The sequence below is a fragment of the Miniopterus natalensis genome, chromosome 6, assembly GCF_054644295.1.
Source record: "Miniopterus natalensis isolate mMinNat1 chromosome 6, mMinNat1.hap1, whole genome shotgun sequence".
Lineage (NCBI taxonomy): Eukaryota > Metazoa > Chordata > Mammalia > Chiroptera > Miniopteridae > Miniopterus > Miniopterus natalensis.
This window is the reverse complement of record NC_142086.1, coordinates 48,197,541-48,217,199: the sequence shown is the minus strand read 5'-3', so window position 1 is coordinate 48,217,199 and position 19,659 is coordinate 48,197,541. Positions and strand designations below refer to the sequence as shown.

General features: G+C 51.7%; 1 protein-coding gene across 1 annotated transcript in view; it reads left to right on the top strand.

Moving 5' to 3' along the window:
• The window catches only part of BDH1 (3-hydroxybutyrate dehydrogenase 1), a 33,591-nt gene extending 21,042 nt beyond the window's left edge, over nucleotides 1-12,549 (top strand). The window contains exons 5-7 of the mRNA XM_016200024.2: nucleotides 501-642; nucleotides 7,104-7,256; nucleotides 8,615-12,549. Of these exons, the coding sequence (XP_016055510.2) occupies nucleotides 501-642; nucleotides 7,104-7,256; nucleotides 8,615-9,084 (765 nt within the window). The 3' untranslated portion in view covers nucleotides 9,085-12,549. The remainder of the gene's footprint in view (nucleotides 1-500; nucleotides 643-7,103; nucleotides 7,257-8,614) is intronic.
• The last annotated feature ends 7,110 nt before the right edge of the window (nucleotides 12,550-19,659 follow it).

Genomic DNA, 19,659 nt, shown 5'->3' with positions numbered 1-19,659 from the left:
TGGCCCACATATTGGTTTTTTTTTAGAGAACCCAAATAAGTTGCCAACACGTAAAAAATTAGGAGATTTTACACAGAAATCCCAATTACAAGCTTAAAACCTAAGCATCTGGCAATCCTGGACTTACATACATGTGGACAACAGCCGGTGGGGATTGAGAGGTGAGGCTTGTGCTCCACTCTTGAGTGTCCCCCTTCTCATCATGTGATACCCGCATGCCTGGCCCTGCAGGTATTGAGTTTGCAACCTCTGCTTAGAGAACCGATGCTGCCAATGAAGACTTAGGGGCTAATAGCGATGTCTGTGGCACTTAGTTTGGTGCTAGGTACTCAGGGATTAGGGATCAATGCTCAGGGATTAGGCCCAGGTGGCCTCCAGAGACTGCCGCCTGCAGTTGTCCACAGCCCCAGGCTTAGGCAGGGACTTGGGCCAGCCCCCCACCTTGGCCCTGTCCTCATCCTAGAGTCAGTGGGGTGAAGCAGCTCCTCTCTCCTCCCCAGGACAAAGGGGATGTTGGAGCCAAGGAACTGGACAGCTTGAAGAGTGATCGACTGAGAACTGTTCAGCTCAACGTCTGCAAAAGCGAGGAGGTGGAGAAAGCGGTGGAGATCGTCCGCTCAAGCCTGGAGGACCCCGAGAAAGGTAGGGGGCACCTTGGGACAGCAGGAACTGCACGGGCACCCTTTCTAAGCACCACCCTCCATTTGCTGGTATCCTGCCAAAAGACTGCTTTCTTCCTCCTGCACAGTAGGAGGAAGTGGGTTGAATTAAATACACTGTGCAATCAGGCAACAGGCAATAAAGCCAGAGGTGATTCCAGAATCTACAAGAGTGATAAATGCATGTGCCTGGTTCAGGTCAGTTCAGCCAATGTCCACTGAATGCCCACTCGGAGCCAGGTGGTGGGCCTAAGTGTTGGGAACACAAAGATGGCCAAGACACAGTCCCTGCCTCCAGGACCTCACAGTTCATTGGGGGACTGATCCAGGTGATTTCCACAACACCTCTTGAGCAGGACGGGACAGAAGGATGTAGCCCAGTCTTGGGGTGAGGTGGGGAAGAGGTCAGTAGGGGAGATTGTGACAGTGTGCTGGGAAGGGCATTCCAGGAGGAGGGGAGAGTGTGAATTATGGTGGGAAGCACACAGGTGCCAGGGGATGACAAGTCAGGGGTCAAGTTTGGTGGAGGTAGTAGCAGAAAATAAGGTTGGGAGGGAGCTGGTCCAGTGCCTGGGGTGCCAGGCGAGGGAGGTGACCACTCTCTTGAGGGCAGTGGGAGCCACTGAATTTCCCGAGGGGAATGACCTGGTCATACTCATGAAAGCTTGCTCTGGGGGCTGCAGTGACAGTATGGAGTGGATTTAAAGTGACTATGTAGGTATAAGAGTCCCGGGGCCATGAGTATTGGGAAAGAGGAGGATCAGATTCGAGTATCTAAAAGACATAGCTGGCTGGACTTGGTGACTGATGCATGTGGGCAAGAGGGAGAAACACAAGTTCTTTATCCTGGACACCTGGTACTGTCTCATGGAGGAACAGGTTGAGGGATGTGGAGATGCTGAAGTGTCCAAAGGGCACCCTGGGGGAGTATCCAGGCTGGAGATCAGATGTCCAGGGTTGGAGGTAAAACTAGGAGTGGGAGAGATGTAAGGAGGAGGGTCTACTGAGGAATATGAGCAATTAGGCATCAGAGAAGGGAAAGAGACAACTGTCAGAGAGGTTGGGTACAGGGCCCCAGAAGCTAAAGGGACAGAAAGTTTGGGGGACAGGAGCCAATAGGGGCTTAAGCTGCAGAAAGTGTCCTCCCAGTTCAGCCCATGGAGGACCTTCAGCCCTCCCTTGGTGGGAGGGGCTCTGTTGCACAATAGAGGGGAGGGGACGTCATTCATGTAGAACACAACGGTGCTGCCTGGGGAAGCCAGCTTAGTCTGCGCACTTCATCTATGACATTTACCTCTGAGCTTCCCGACAGCCCAGGCAGGAAGGGCATGCCTCACTCAGCTCCCTGCTTCCCACAGAATGGGCTGGGGACAGCTCTCCTGAGCAGTGACTGCAGTTGTTGGTAAGGAGGAGGGAAGGGGTGGGGTGACCAGGTCCTGTGCTGCTGAGCATTATTAGCCAGAGGACATGCTGTCACCCCAGCAGCACCTCAGAAACTCCTGTGCTGTGCAGCTATCAGAGAAGCTGTTGCTATGGCTGCCAGCCTGTCACTGACATGTCACCTTGTCAGCCCAGAGCCATCCCCACCCCCACAGCAGGCCATTCCCAGGCTCCCCTGCTCTCTGAGGAGAGGCCTGTGAGTTCCGGAACATCTGTTTAGTAATTACCAGTCAGACTAGGGCTTCTGTCCCATTAAGAAAAGACAGGATGGGTCCCATTGGGATGATTACCAGGGGCAGCCTGCTTCACCCCTCCCCAGTGGCAAATCCTCCTCCCTGCCTTCCCTGGCATCCGGGATGTTGCCTTTATGAACTAGTAAGGGGAAGACAGCTGCAGTCAGCACCATAAAGCCACTCATTATGGCCTGTGGGTTTGCAGTGATTTAAAATGTTCGTGTAAGGGAATCATCCGTGTAGACCTGAGTGTAGAATGGAGCTGCACCAGGTCTGGGGCTGCTCAGCACCCCAGTCCTTGTCCCTTGCCACCAGGGAAGAACCACCTCCACTCCCTGGGTTGGTCTGAGCAGTTAGCCTTACCTGGAAGGCAGAGTGAACCTGGAGCCACCAGGAGGAGGTGCTCAAACCCCAGTACCACCCCTCATGCATAAACCTTCATGCTTTTTCCTCATGACCCATTCCAGTGAGGGTTGATAAATCACTCAGCATGACCTTAGTTAACCAAAACTGCATTTTTTTGGGAAAAGATTTGAAGGATTTTAGATTTGAAAAGAAAATAAATCTGTTAGCTATATGGCTGCGCAGGTCTGCCTCTCCCTCCCTCCCTGTGGTCCCCTGCCCACCTCCCTCCATGGGCTGTCTTCCTGGTGGGTTAAAGCAGCTCAAATTCTCCCCCTCTCTGGCAGTGCTGTCTTTGGACTCCAGGTGGCGCCCTCCCAGAGCTTTCAGACGAGTTTGTGGTTCCTAAAGGGGTGGTCTCTTCTGACTGTCCCCTCTGCCCAGGCAGGAAGCTCCCAGGAGACAATTGCAGGGCACATTTTGATGGCAAGTTTGGTGCCCCTTCACCCTGGCTCTATGGAACAGTTGCTGCAAAAGCCAGGGGAGCCAGCATGGGGGGGGGGGGGGGAGTGAGATAAAGGGGACTGTCTGATTAGAGTTGTGAGCCATCTGCCACCAGCTCCTTTGCTCCCCAGCAGGACTCTGAGGGCCACCAACCCCTTTGCTCCCCAGAAGAACTCTGAGGGACTGCACATCTGGAGCCTGTGACTCCCACCCCAGGGAAAGGCCCAGTGGGTGGGCCAATCAGCAGCCTGTGGGCTTAGTCTCATCTTAAAACTACCTACCTCACAGTCAGTAAACATTTATCGAGTACTGGCTGTATAGTTGGTAGTGTACTGAACACCAGAGGGGTCTGACCTGGCAGGAGGAGTTTGTGGTTGGACACCAGCCAAGTGGAAGCTTGTAGTTTCATGGTAGGACCTGTGAGGTGATAGTACTGGGGCATTATGTCATGGGCAGGGTTGACCCTATTATCTGGGACGCCCTGGGTCTGGGAGTGAGAAGACTGGATTTACTCTGAGTTTCCCCTCTTACTAGAAATGTGACGTTGGGGTTGTGTATTCACCTGTGTGAGCCTCCGCTTGCCCATCTGTGAAGTGGGAAAAGTGCTCTGTGAGCCATCCAGTGCTCATACCTAGATCTGACTGCTGCAGGAGCATGGGTAGCATTTCAACAACAACAACAAAATGATCTGGGGGGGGGGGAGCTAAGCAGAGCCAGGAAGCAGCAGAGGCGGGAGGGACTGTGATGTCAGAGGAATGGTAGGTTGTTTAGGCTTGGAGAAGGCAGAATACTTGAAAGGAAGTGGGTGAGAGGAGCCTGGAAAAGGCTTCACATACCTGTGCCAGGGAAAGGAACCTTCTAAGCAGGAAGTGATTAACAGAGGAGACTCGGCTGAGGGGGTTGAATCAGGATGGAGGTGGAGAGACTAAGACAGGGAGACCTGGGAGAAGCTTCTCCAGCAACACAGGAGGGAGCTAACCAGGACCCAAACTGTGCCGTGGAAACAGGAAAGAAGACATGGATTCTAGGGACACACAAAGGAAGCCGACAACAGCACAGGGCTGTGCCCTCACACAGAACTGGGGTCAAATTCCATCCTTTCCACTTGTTACCTGGGTGGCACTGAGCAAGATGCTTCACCTCTCTGAGCCTCAGTTGCCTCATTCAGATACGGGACAGTTTAATATCTACTTTATAGGTTGCTTGTTTAGGATCAGGTGAATTAGTAGATGCAAAATGTTTAGTTCAGGGCCTGGCTGGTGTCCTTTTTATCTTTATCAGTAATATGAACAATACTCATTAGATGGGGGAGAAATGAGGGAGCTGGAGGAGTCCAAAATGAAAGTGGAACTATTGACAAGGAGGAGGGGCAGGGCGGGGCAGCTGGAACATGATATCTTGGTGTGCTTAGGGTGAGTTGTAGACCTGTGGGACATCCAGGTGAAAGTGACTGTCAGGAGGAGGGACTGGGGTTAGGAGAGAGCTGTGACTGCCTAAGGGTACATGGGACCCCTCCACACAGAGGTGTGATGGGGCTGCTGCAGGAACACAACTGTCACCCAGACCGGCAGAAATGTTATGAGTTTACTCAGAATGTTGGCCGAGGACTCCAGAGAGCTCCTGAGTCCACACACTGCTACAACTTATCACGCCAACAGAGCCATCATCCAGGAGCAGTGTGCGTTCACATGTCAAGTTCAAGTAAACTTTTTCGGATATCAGTGTCAGATGTAATTAATGTTAGATGGAAGAGAGATGATTTACTTTAGGTTTGTGATACTGTCCCATATGAATCGAACACAAATCCGCTGGAGAATTCCATGAACGTAAAGAAAATGAAGCTGCCCAAGCACCAAGTGTAATTTGAGAGAAGGTGGTCTAGGACAGGACACTGGGGACACCTGTATGCGAGCAGGGCAGGTAGAAGAAAGGTGGCAGGAAGGATGGAGGAGATGCCTGGGTACTATTAACATCAGGGGAGGAGTGAGTGTCAGGAACCATGAGTAGGGCTCATACAGTGGAGAAGCTGAGAGTGAAGACAAGGGGTGTCATTAGCATGTGGCACCCTGGATACCCTGGAGCAGCAGTAGGGCTGGGACCCAGAATGGCAGGGAAATGGGAAACTGGAGAGCATAGCTTGTGTTCTCAGAAGCCTGGCAGAGGAGGGGATGGGAGCAGACAAGGGAGTAGCATGGTTAAGAGAAGGTTCTTTAGGATATGGAGACATGGTATTTGTATTCACCTGACAAACATTTATTAAGCACCCACTGTTTATGACGTTGAAGGGAAGGAGGCAGAGGCAATGGAAGAGTTGAAGCTGCAGAAAGGAGAGGGGACTGATGGCTTACCATCAGGAAGGCAGAGGGTGGAGTGTCAGCTTTGGCCAGAGGCGAGAGAAGCCTCCTGGGCAGAGCAGGGGGAGGGGATGACTCTGGGAATTCTGCTAGGCTGGGGAAGAGAGGGGATGGCAGCTGTGGGGGTTGTGGGGGTTGAGTCAATGCAAGGTCACCAGTGAGACCTGAGAGCGAGGCTTTAGCTCTCGGTGGGGAGTGGGAATAAGGACTTCATGAGCACTTTGTTAGCCAGCAATTTCCTTCCCCTAATAAATGTCCTTAATTTTCCATAATTGAAGGAGAAGTCATCAGAGGTCAGTTGACGAAGCTTTAATTTGGGTAGCACAGAAGGGAGCAGCTAGATAGCAATTACTCTATCATTTACACAAACTCCATGATGAACTCAGAAAGCAGGCCAGGACAGAGTTCCCGCAGGCAGGGGAACAGCCCCCGGGAGGGCAGTACTGCCCTGAGGCTTCCCCTTGGGAGAGACAGGCTTTCATGACTACAGGACACTGAACCCTGAGGGTTTCCACAACAGAAAGGCAGGGCCCTGTTCTGTCCTGAGGCTCTAGCCCATCCAGTCCTTGCACCCAAAAAACAGAACTCAAAGAGGGCCCTGCAATGCACGCTGCCCCCTCACTGCCACAGCCCCAGTTAGGCTCTACCTCTGACTCACTGGGCACACTGAAGCCAGTCCTTTCCCCCAAGGGCCTCTGTATCCGTATATCTGAGATTAGTTATCAGACTAAGTGACCTCCAAGGAGCCTTCTAGCACCAACATTCTGTGTCTATAAAAGCCAGCTGTCCCTTTGCTGGTCTTACTGGAAACAGTCAACACAAATATGCTCAGAGAGTGTACATTTGCTCTGACCCTGTACCTGTGGGACCAGAAGACCGAGGGGTGTTCTCTACCTGCATAGGCCAGGTGAATACACATGGGGTATTGATGAACAGGTGACCGGGTCATGGGGGCTTACCGCGTGATAACCGGCACCAGTGCATGGTGCAGAGAAGGGGTGTCAGAGCATGGAGACAATGTTAGGTGGGTCTCAGGGTGAAGCAGAATAGGAGGCCCAAGTTGAGATCAAGGCTTGGCTGAGGCTCTAACTTGCCGTGTGACTTTGGATGCTGGATCCCCTCTCTGGTCTTCCAGAGAGGCTTGGCCTGGAAGGCTCCTGAGGTTCCCTTGGCTTCTGGCAAGAGGGAGAATGCAAGTGAAGTTCAGAGGCAGGGCTGAATACACAGTGCCTGGGTGCAGGGTGTGGGATGAGACTGGCTGGAATAGAGTGGAAATATGTGAGGTGAGGTGGGGCACCAGGCTGGGGGCACTGGCAGGGTTGAGTCATGATGGGCCCGGAGAGTCGATTAAGGCAGAAGAAAGGATTGGACAGTCTAGAATTCAGGGAGGGTTACAGTCAGCACTGTCTATCTTTTGTTTTCTTTGATGATTCTAGAAGGAGTCCTGAGAGCCTTGGGCACACAGCTGTCAAGTCATGGGGAAAAAGGATGACAGTGGGGAGGGGAATGGCTGCAGGCTGATGGGTCATCTAGGCCACAGGGTGACCTTGGTTCTGTACCCTCCCATCCAGGCATGTGGGGCCTGGTTAACAATGCGGGCATCTCAACATTCGGGGAGGTGGAGTTCACCAGCATGGAGACCTACAAGGAGGTGGCAGAAGTGAACCTCTGGGGCACAGTGCGGATGACGAAATCCTTCCTCCCTCTCATCCGAAGGGCCAAAGGTAAGTTCGAGAGGGACCTTCCTCCCGCCCCCTGTACCTGACCCACCTTTCAGCTTTGCTCAGAACGGAAATAGGCCTCAGCAGATCCGACATCCACAGCCCAGTGAGGCTAAGCACATGACTCCCAGGGGCCGTGTGGGGGCCTGTGGGTGGTGGTGAGGGGTGTATGGTTTTCAGAAAGTAGAGCAGGAGAGAGGTCAGCAGTCTATGCAGCAAAGGCTAAAAGACTATAGTGGTAATCCAACTCTGGGTACCTAATCTGGAGAAATAGCCACCCTGTGTACAGAGCTTTCTGTATATCATGGCATCAGTAGGGGTGCGGTTAAGTAAATATTGGTTGGTATATCCATTCTATGCATTACTATGCCATACTAAAAAAATGAGACAATTGTACTACTAAGTAAAAAAATAATAATGAAATTAGAAATTTGGAAAACAGACAAAATGCCCAAACCATGTTAGGTAGTCAAATGTAAGTAAAGCACCTATGAAGTCACCAACTCAGATGTTCTCCGTAAACAGCAAACAATCATGGCAAAAGGGGAAGATCCATATGATCTATTCTAAGGTCTCAGCATTAATGACAGGAGGAACCCAGAGAGTGCTGTAGGATTTTATAAGAAAACTGCACCCCTTCGGTGACTTCTAACTTAGAGATTTCTGAAAGGATCCTCCTGCAGTGCCTGGGATGGGGCTATGCCTTTACTTCCTGGGTGCACACCCAGGGTGAGTGGGTCCCAGGTCTGCCTGGGCTGTCGGTGTGGATGGGCTCTACTTCCACCCACCACCCCCAGGGCTGGGTGAAGCTATGCACAACTCCTAACACACCCAGGCTGGGCCTGCGGGAGAGCCTCTTGAGGTCATCACTCTCTCCCTCGGCCCGAGACTCTGCCCACATGCCCCAGCCCTGAAGCCAGGTTCAGAACCCTGCCCCTGCGCCTCCCTGATTGCCGACAGAGCGCTGCCAGGTGATAACATTTGTCGGGGGAAGTACAGTGGGAGAAGGTGGGAAGTGAGACACAGCTTAGTTGTGTGTTGTGTGTTATGCTGTGCCCTCCTGCTATGGAAGCCTGCTTCTCACTGGTTTCTCCTCTTCTGGCCTGCCAGCACAGCTGGCTACTGGGGAAATATCAGGGGCGTTGGTGCTGATGTGTGGGTCTGAGCTGGCTCTATGAATGAGAAGGCCCTTGGACCTTGGGTGGTGCAGAAGGTCAGGCCCCAGCCTGACAGGCAGCAAAATAAGCATCAGGGGCCAGGAGACCAGGTGCCAGCCAGGTCTCTGGAAACATGCCAGGCCCCAGGCCCTCTGCCCCCCAGGTAGTGCCTCCTGAGCAGGTGCTTGCTGTCTTCCTCTGTAGGCCGCGTCGTCAACATCAGCAGCATGCTGGGCCGCATGGCCAACCCGGCCCGCTCCCCATACTGCATCACCAAGTTCGGGGTGGAGGCTTTCTCTGACTGCCTGCGCTACGAGATGCACCCTCTGGGTGTGAAGGTCTGTGTGGTGGAACCCGGCAACTTCGTCGCTGCCACCAGCCTCTACAGCCCCGAGCGCATCCAGGCCATCGCCAATAAGATGTGGGACGAGCTGCCTGAGGTGGTGCGCAAGGACTACGGCAAGAAGTACTTCAATGAGAAGATCGCCACCATGGAGACCTACTGCAACAGTGGCGCCGCCGACATGACCCCCGTCATCGATGCTATCACCCACGCCCTGACCGCTGCAAACCCCTACACCCGCTACCATCCCATGGACTACTACTGGTGGCTGCGAATGCAGATCATGACCCACTTGCCTGGAGCAATCTCCGACAAGATCTACATACACTGAAGAGCTTCCAGCTGTTCTGTTGGGAGCCCTGGTGGGAGGGAAGAGGAAGGAAGGAGGAACTTGTATAGTCACCTCTTCATTACCTACTTGTGGATTATCCACCATCCCAGGAGGACCCACTACCAGTTTTAGTGTCAACTGGAGGGGGTAGCCCAGCCCGACTTGTGTGGACACTAAGTGTCTGGGGCCTCCTCGCTCAGGGTGTGGAGTGGTGGGCAGGACCCCTAAACCTCAGGGCAAACATGGTGCCTCTGTCTTTCTGGAGTTGATTTCATACAAAGATTTTAAGGGAAACATCTTTATATTAAAAACAGATTTATTATAAAATAGAATCCAAATCCTTTACATTTTAAGCCAAAACCCCATTCAAAAAGTTTATCTCATTTGATCCGTAAGCCAACATCCTGAGTAAGGGAACAGATTCTTTTCTTTTGTACACAAAGAATTTGCAGCTCAAAGAGGATATATGAATAATCCTTTTATTGCTTGTAAATGGTCCAAGTCATGTGTTCCTGTCACTGCTGTAGAAATGCTTCACATTGTGTGTTCCAGGGCTCTCTGGATCCAGCTGAGTCCTCTGAGCTCTGTGACCTTGCCTGAGCTTTACCATGTGTCCGTGGTGCACCTCTCTGCATGTCCATGGGGCCGGTGTGTGTGGCCACAGCCAGCAGTTCAGAACTGACTGTGTGGAGGGGATGGGACATTGTAGAGATTTCCATTTGAGATTTCTCAACCTCTCTTAAGACTTAGGATAGGCTTATGGAGGTGCTCTTTGGCTAAGAGGGCGGCTTCTGGTTTGGGTCTGCTTAGTTTTGCCTGGGGTAGAACCCCTGTTAATGGGGCATCCTTAGCAGGAGCTGTGGTGCAAAGGCCAGGCCCTGTGGCACCCTCTCTCCCAGGGGTGGGTCTGGAGTCTCTGCCTGTCTTATGTGGTGTTCACACACACACACACACACACACACACACACACACACACACACACACACACACATTTGTTCTGTAGGGCTCAGGGTGGCCGCCTTTGATGTCTTGCCTTCTTGATGTGTCCTTATTTTTTAAAAGAATAGTTTGTTGATTTTTAGAGAGAGAAAGAAGGAGAGAGAGAGAAACATCGATGTGAGAGTGCAACATTGATCGGCTGCCTCCTGCATTCCCCCTACCGGGGATCAAGCCAGCAACCTGGGCATGTGCCCTGACTAGAATCGAACTGGCAGCCTCCTGGTGGAGGGGATGACACCCAGCCCACTGAGCCATACCCACCAGGACTATGGCCTTATTTTTAATTAAGAAGCCAGGTCACTGATAGGCAGTCTGTGTCATCACTTCTTGGGGTTGGGTTTGAAGGCTGCCATCCTTGAAATTCCCAGGGCCTGGATGTTTGGACCAAAACCAGGCACTACTCTCCTCCGGGTGGCTGCACACCTAGGACAGTGCTGAATCCCATTCAGCGCTGCGCTTCCGCCTCTCCCTGAAGGGCCAGGCCTGCCACTAGAGGGCACCCTGCCTCCGCAGCCAGAGCAGCCTCTGCGGCGGGCTGGGAGCTTCCACTCAATCCTGAGGTCTCTCAGAGTTCCTGATCCCCACTGGCACAAAGACACAAAGCCCTTTAGAAACAGCGTTCCTGCTGTTCTAGTGGCTTCCTGGCTTAAAGGTGGAGTCTGGCGCTAGGAGAAGACAGAAGAACCTGGTCAATTAGGACTGACCACAGGGCTCAGGCAATGCCAAGGAAAAGCGGATCCCGCAATAAGCAAATTCACACCGCCTTTTGGGCCTTTGTCCTGTCTTCAGTCAGGATGCTCTGTCCCGGCTCCCTTCTGCAAGGTGAGGCTGAGAGGCCTTCAGGGATGGCAGGGAGGCCAGGCAGGTCTGAAATTCCCCAGAGCCCAGAGAGGGACATTTGTTAGACATCATGTTTACGTAACAGTAAGATTCTTTTGTCTCACAGAGCTTCCCTTTCAGAACTGCACTTTTACATCTTTTGTTTTCATGCTTAATTTCATTAAAGGAAAATGAATGTAACCCTTGTTACATGAATGCATGGATAGCTAGGAGCTAGCAGGAAGGGGAGATGTTCACACACTCTGAGCTGGGATCAGCACTAAATCCAAGTCTGCTGGGGTCTTCAGGAGAAAGAACTGCTAGGTTGGCCCGCAGGCTGCCCTGATTTTTAATTTTTATCCCCATGATTGAAAAGCCCAGAGAACCTCCCCTCAGTGGTAATCTCAATGGTAATTAAAACCTCACATTTACCATTCACCTTCTGGCATCTTAGTGCCTACTGAGGTATAGAGTAGTTTTGATTGTGACAAGAGCCAGCTGAGGTGGGCAGGATAGAGGTGGTTTTTCCCAAGAGGGGAAGTGACTTATCTAGTGTCACAGTGGATCTGGGCAGACCTAGCGCCAGCATGAGGGTCTCCGGAGTGCTACTGTTCACTATCACTTACCCTGTGGCCCCAACAGTCCTGGGCAATAGGTGGGTCAGGGTCAGCAGGCACCTAGATCCTCACTGATTGTCAGCAGAGAGCTGCCCCTCCTTGTGGGGTTAAGGGGAGGAAGGAGGCCTTCCAGAGGCTGCCACCTGACTCTCACTGTCCAGTCCTGCTGGGAACAAATGGCATCCAAAGGCACTGCCTTGGGTAGGAGCATTGTCACCAGCATCCACCCCTTAGAAGGATTCCCTGGGTCAGTGAGGCTTGACAATGCTTTTCCCACTGTCTCAGGCCTTCAGCACTGGCCTGGACTTCCAACTCCAAGTCAGCAGGTCCCTGGGCCGGGGATCAAGCATTTATGATCTCATTTGATCTTCCCCAGGGCTTGTGAGGCAGGGAGAGAGTCCAGCACTCCCTGACTGTACTGCTCTGCCACTCCTGTGGTGTGACCTTCAGCAAGTGGCTCTCAGTTCAGGGCCTCAATTGGTGCCTCAGGCAAGAGGAGGGAAAGCCTGTAGACAAAACCTAGAACTGAGGGAGGGGTGTCAGGAGAGGCTCAGCGTGTACCCCAGACATTGCCCAGCAGTACCTCTTTCTGTGAGAACCCACGGCCTGCTGCCTTCAGCTGGCCCTAACCCTCTCCTGATGGCTGGAGGCAGGATGGGGGTTTTTTGTGAGCTCCTGACAATGCCTTGTTACAGAGCACATATTGTGCTGAACATTCCACCCAGCGCCGCTGTGAGCAGGTGACAGGCTGGCCCGGCCCTGCCTGCCACAGGTGGCTTGGGCTGTGCCCATGCTGCCCACATCAGGGGGCCTGCCCCAAATTCCCCACTTTGTGGCCTGTTCACTTCCTGTATTTCAAACAGGGCCTAGCTCTGCAAAGCTGTGCAAACCTGGTGCAGGTACAGACTTGAACAAGCAGAGGCTCCCTGGCTCAGGTGGCACCAGGCTCAGGGCGCCAGGTAACAACCAGGGACATCTGTATAGTTTGGGCACATTACACAGCCAGTTCACCGCTTCCTCTCATCGGATTCTCACAGCAGCCCTGGGAGGTAGGCAGGATGGAGTGAGTATCTCATTTCATACCTAAGGAAACAGACTACTCCAAGTCTCTCGCCAAGTGAGTGATGGAGCTGGGCAGCCAAACCAGATCTAACCTCCAGCCTGGCGTTAGTGATGCATGAAAATCAGGGCAGATGGCAGCAGGATCTAAAATAAGAAGAGGGAAAAATACCTCAATTATGTAACAGTGGGAAAAGTCTGTAAGTACATGCACAGTAACAACCACAGAATGCTGCCACATGAACCAGCTCCTGCTTCCCTCCCCTCTTTGGGCTCTGCATGCTGCTCCCTAGGAGAGAACGTGCTGGAGGCATCCACCAGCGGCCCTCCAGTAGAAACTCTGCCTTGACTGGGGTAACACTGCCCCTATCAGGGGCATTTCTGAGGGCTTCAGGAAGACTGAAACCCAAACCTTGGACAGAGAGATTCTGGAGCTGCGCCTGAAGGGCTTGAGCATTAATGAGCACAGGGCTTGAGAATCCTCAGGTGAGGAGATGGAACAAGGAGGGCTCTGGGCTGTGTGCTCTGGTGGAGACCAAATAAGCCCCAAGCATCACCTTCCCGGTGTTACAGGCACTGAAGAAGGTGGTTTCTGAGTGGTGGCTTCAGAGGTATAGGGTAAGCACCAGGGACTAGGGCTGGGAGAGGCTGCCAGGACCCCCAGAACCTCAGAAAAGGAAAGGGGAAACAGCCCTCATCAAGCCTGACAGCCTCCTGAGTGACCGAGAACTCATTACTTCCTCAGATGGCATTTCCTTGGTTGGGGAAAATTTATTCAAAGATTGACCTGAAACCTACCACCTCTAAAAACTCTTTTGGCACTTGGCTATGACTCAGACCCACACAGAACAACTTAAATCTTCTCAACTAGTCCACTGGATGCTTGGAAATGGCCAAGTTAGGTTAAGAGTCCAGGCCCCTCATTTGACAAGGTTTCCATACTCCTCACTGTCTGAACAGAAGGTTTCAACTGTGGTTATCTCAGCACCCATTCTTGATGACTCACACCAGGCTGAGTGACCACCTGAGTCCCCTCAAGCGGCCAAGAACTTTGAGACAGGTTTACCATATGGGAGAGCTGCTGACAATCCTCACACGCACGTGCCCTTCACAAATAATCGAGTGTGCTTACAACTCACCTCTCATCTGATCCTCATAAACAGCATATAAGTTAGGCAGGACCATGTTCCCATTTTACAGATGAGGAAACTAAGTCTCAGGGAGGTTAAGCCACTTGCCCAAGATCACAGAACATGGGAGAGCCAAGACAGAAACCCAGGCCTTCCCCAGGACCCCTTCCTATACCCCCAGTCGACTTTAGACTCCCTATCAGGGACCTTGAGCTGGGCTGGCCTCTGCCCAGTCAGAGGCTAGCCATGTAGCCTGTGAAGTGTGAGGAGCACTAGGCTCCACTTCCTCCTAGCTCACAGTTTTGCAGAAAGCACGGAAGGGAGGCTGAGCCTTTCCTGCGTCTCACTGCAAGTGCCTTGGTTGTGTCTGTGGGATCTGCCAGTGGCCTGGGCACTGATAGAGGCTTGAGGTGGAGAGAGCAGGGCCAGGAAGTATTCCCAGGACTGTGGCTGAGGACCATCCTGGCCTTGGCATCGGTGGACATGTCTTAGAGCTAAGAAGTGTAAATGGAGAATAACCTTAGGGGATGCTGAGCCTGAAACACCTTGTGCTGCTTTCTCAGTGAGACTTAATTACTCTATAAAATGTGAGGCTGCTTCCACTCATCAAATTATAGATAAGCTTAATTACAGCTCCCTGAGTAATCATACTGGGCTCCTTCAGAAATAGCAGTGAGCTGGTTGCTCTTCTCGACTTCAGCTACAGTCCATTCCCACCCCCACCACACCCCTGTTTCAGGAGGAACTGTCCATTTTTCCCAGGTGTAAGTGCTGCTAAATTGTGCTCTCAGAAAGCGAGAGCTGACTTGGCAGATACACTGGGCACTCGCCTCTACTGGCCACCGCCTGGCTGGGACCACTCTCAGCCAGTGAGCTGCTGCTGGGTTATGGTTGTGTGTTCTGTTACTGGGTTGTTTACTCTGCTGGGGTTTCTCTCTCTCCTACTTATGTGTTCTGGCGAAAGGTTTTGACTCAATGTTTGAGCAAAGGTGGTCAAAGTGGTGTGGGACCTGCCATAAGAAACAAAGAAAGAGCATGGTGCTGAATGGAAAACACATGCTTTCTGGAGATTCAAGGGCACCTTCAAGGAAACAGAGTAAAGAACAGCAAAGAAACTAGAAACTGATGAAAGTTCTATGACATTATGAAGGGCATCATAAACTTCCCTGCAGTCTGGCAGGATCGACAGACTTGTTTCAGTGGAAGAAACTGGGGGAAGGCATGATGTGATTTCAGGGGGATTTGATGTGAATGGAGGAGCAACTGCTGATGATAATCCAAGTGCCCTTAATGTCCCCACACCTTCAGTTGCAGACTGAGCCACCGTGGGTGCCCTAGTAGAAGCAGCATAATCCCAGCCCTGTTGTTTAGCACTCAGGTGCCTGACTCCCAGTTGCCTACCTGACCTGAACAAGCCAGAGGCTTGGGGCAGAGATTGCTGCAGCTCTCTGATATCCATCCTCCCCTTCTATAGGAACATATCCACCAATGTATGGCTGGGCACATGGCTGTCCAGTGTAATAAAGATTACACTTCCCAGCTTCCCTTACAGCTAAAGGTGATCATATGACTATGTTCTGGCCAACGGCATATAAGCAGACATGGTAGTACAACAGCCTTCAGGAACTTTCCTTAAGAGATAGCTATAAGCACCCTTTGGCCCCTTTATCCCTTCATTCCACTGCCTGGAACTTGGGTGCTGCCTCCTGGGACCATGGGGTCAAGGTCATGTATGGGCATTACAAGAGAGTGTCTGGATACCAGACGCTGGTGAACTACTTTCCACTCTTGACCACCCATCTAAATTTTATATGAGAAGAAGTAAACTTCTGTCTTTTCTGTATTACCGCTATTTTGGAATTATTTCTTTGCAGGCAAACCAAATTCTAACTAATGCAGGCCCCAGCTGGGCAGAAGATGGGAAAGCCATTGTACACCCACGGGGGCCAGAAGCCACCTTTGATATTAGCCATGAGCATTCATTGAGCACTTCCCACGTACCAGTATGCGCATTAGTCCATTTGACCTCCAGGCAATACTATGAGGCAAGATTTATAACCCCAATTTTATAGGCGATTAAACTGAGGCTTAGATTTAATACTGTGCCTAGTCAGTCAGAAAGTGACAGGATTCAGAACCAGACTCTCTTTAACTGCTGAGCACAAGCACTGTTTCTTAGGCAATCAGGAGGGCCCCTGCCAAAGCTGGCTGCAGCCTCCCTGACTTCACCTCGGCCCCTGGGGGCTGTGGCTCAGCTCAGACGGAGAGACTCAGAGGCTGTGACTGCGCTGAGACACCATAAATCAGGCTGACACCTTGGGCTACCCAAAGTAGTGTCCTTATCCACCAAACAAAATTCTTAGACTTGAAATATTTTTGAAGTCTAGTTCCTCTCCCTCATGAAGATGTCCCCTCAAGAGCATCCCCCAGTGAGATCATCTGCTGTGGGCTGAATGTTTGTTTCCCCCCAGAATTCAGATGTTGAAATTCTAACCCTCAAAGATGATGGCATTAGGAGGTGGGGCCTTTGGAAGGTGCTTAAGTCATGAGGGGATAGCCCTCAGGAATGGGATTAACACCTTGTAAAAGTGGCTCCAGGGGGCTCCCCAGCCCCTTCCATCATGTTGAGGACACAGTGAAAAGTACCAGTTATGAACCAGGAAGAGGGCTTTCTCTGGACCATCCCGGCACCTTGATCTTGGACTTCCCAGACTCCAGAACTATGAGAAATAAATTTCTGTTGCTTATAAGCCACCGAGTCTGTGGTGTCTTGTTGCAGCAGCCCCAGCTAAGACAGCATGTCCTGCTGAGTAGCGAAGAGGGCTCCGGACTCCTCTTCCTCCTCTCCCTTTTCCTTCCTTCCTTCTTTTTCCTCTCTTCTTCTTCCTCCCCTCTCTCCTCCTCCTCCTCTTCTGAGGATCACAGGGGTTGTGCCCTATGCCCCTTAGCCAACATGGCCTCCCCCAAGTGGGTTTTTGTTTATCTTCAAAGATTTCCATGGAGAATCAACCTCAAAATGTCTAAGACTTAAAGGATTCCATAAGCCGGGAAACCTTGGTGCTAGTCCCCTTTCTGGTACCAAGTTCCCTTGTCACTTGGGCAAGTCCCTTCTCTCTGGGCCTCATGCTCCTCATCTTAAAATAATAGTAATGATAACAATAACAACCACCCTGAACACACATTTTTTACTGTGACTCAGCACATGTTCTAAGTGCATTACATACACTAATTCACTTAATCCTCATGACAACCCTGTGAAGACAGTACTATTACTCTCCTTTTACAGATGGAGAACCTGAGACACAGAGGTTCTTAAACTGCCCAAGGTCATGCACTACAAAGTGAACATGAGAACAATAAACTTGAAAGAGGACCTCAAGCTTGTGTTTAGCATCAGTCTCTTGATTAAATGACATCTCATGCAGAGTCTCAAGGCAGTAAAGATCAAAGCGGAGGTGTTGAGTGGAATGGAGGGGTGTTAGTCTAAGCTCTCACCACTCGGCCCTCCTGCACTACCCTGGAGGCGTCTCCTTAGTTCTAGACCCCTGTGAAAGCCACAAAACTCTCTGGTCTCTAAGGGCCCCTCCAGTTGGAACATTCCCAGGCTCTCTCTTGGCCAGGAGTGGCTGGGGCTTGGAAGGCAGGGAACTGAGAGGACTGGTGCCCTGCCCTATCTAGCTAGAGTGGGATGAAGGGTTTGATAAGAACCCGTCTGTGAGTTCTCCTGCACCATGATTCACCCTCCAAAATGGCCCGTCGGTTTTCTAGGTGAGCAAAATCTCCACCTGCAGAGCTGAGGCCCAGGGGCCTTGGGCTCGACTTCAGTTCTTTTCAGAAAGAACGGCTTTATGGCAACACCTACGCCTCAGATCAGAGGCATGGAGGCAGCAGCACCCTTCAGGCAGACCCCCAGCAGCGCACAGCCGCCTGGCCCTCCCCTTCCCCCACCAAACGCCTGGCTTGTCCCCTCAGCAGCTCCAGAGATGCGGGCAGTGGGGACTTACGGGGCACAGGAGACGGCACATCCCGGTGGAGTCCACGGTCTCCGCCGGACACTTCAACACTTCGTAAGCAGCGTCCTCCCCGTCTCCCGGCTGAGCAGCTGGAGCGCATTCCTCCCTCCTCTGCTGGGCTGCTCGGGTGGACAGTAGAGGCCGGTCCCCTCCCCCACCTCTTTGGGACCTTGGTCAAGCCTTTAAAATCTCTTCGCAGTAACACCCGGTGCCTGGCCTTCAGTCCCTGTTCTCCTCTCCCCTATTAACAAGTGGAGGGATTGTGGGTCGACTCTGCCCACTCCCCACCCCAGAATCCCACCAAAAGTCACTCTCTGGCTCATGGCTCATGAAGTGCCCTGTGACTGTTGGTGGAAGACATCTGGGCTCCTCCTGTGGTGAGGTCAGTCTTATCTTGGCCACCAGCGAAGCCTGGCTGCCAGCTCTCTGAGGAGCAACGGAGCAGGCAGAGCCAAGGCAGCTGGAAGGAATTTCTTTTGTCCAGTTTTTAGGGCCTGCTTCTGCTTTATTTCAGCAAGGAACTCAGCACTTAGAAACATCCTGCCAAACATTCTTGTTTTCAAAGGAGACAACAGCCCCCTGTTCTCCAGTAAGAGTTGTTTATTACAGCAGTGTCAATGTGTTGCCCCCATTGATTTTCCCAGGTCCCCTCTGAGCCTTCTTCCGAAGGGTGTGTGAATAGCCTGGAAATGAAGGAACTTACCATTTCTCTTTGATGCCTCACCAAGCTGGAGACACCTGCACTGAGGGTTAGAGACCTGCATTGAAGGTGGTTTTTAAAAGTCTGTTTTAACCACTGGTTTATTGTGTAGCTTTGGTCACATTCCAGCCTCTTGAGCTTCATGCTCCCTATCTGCACAGTAAATCTTTACCCTTTCTAGAAGCTCAGCAGTTCTTCAGAAGTAGCTAATAAGGGGTTTGCTTTAAGATCTTGTGAAGAAAGTGTACTGCTAAAAAATAAAAATAAAAAAATTGAAAACCACTGGCCTAGACGACCTCACACCTTTGTGGAGAAATTGTCTGTTAGGTCTCTGACTCAAGACTTTCCTTTAGGCTTAGTTACCATGAGGTCCCTGAGTCTGACATGTCTTCTTCTCTGGGTGGCCAGGCTGAGTACAGCACAAGGATTGAGGGGCATCGTAATGCAAAGGACCTGCTGCCCTGGGACAGCCCCAAGGAAGGACAGGAATGAAATGATTCTGCAGAGCTTTCCCGCCTCCTGGAGCTAAAGGTCTTTCTGTGCCCACCCGTCCCTCCTGGTCCAGGCAGCCTCTGTCTTCTTCTCTTACAAGATAGTGATAACAGTGATCAACGTGCTCTCACTGGACACAGCAAATCTGTAATGGGGGGAGGGAAAGGATGATTTCCTCCCTTTTACAAATGAGAAACCAGGCTCAAAGAGATGGGGGGATTGAGCAAGTGTTTGGCAGAGTGGTGCAAGAATCCTGGCATCCTCTGATAACTTTGGGTGAATCAGGACTCCTGCCAGCTAGGGGAATGTTTCTGGGACATGTGATGTGGTGAGAAGGAAAGATACACTCTGGCTGAGCTAAGCCACCCTCTTGAACCTGCTCTAACAGTCAAAACAGGCCAAGGCAAGAAAGTGTGGGGTGTGACTTCTCTTGGTCCCCTGGGGTCCACTGAACATTTCCTGGAGCTCCAGAGCCAGGGCACTTTAAGAGTTGAAAAGAGGGTCCTGGCAGGCCCAGGCCACAGGTAAGAGGACCCTGATCCTGTTGACTCCCCACACCCAACACACACACACACACACACACTGGCAATAAGAAGGGCTCTCTTCCATGGCAAGTTCCCTGGCACAGGAGTGCTGTGTGAGCAGAAGGGCTCTTCCAGCCAGCCCTTAAGGCTCTGAGAATCTCCCATAGCATCACCGGCAGTTTCTTAGCTTCCTCTGTATGTTCCAAGACAGGCCCAGAACGT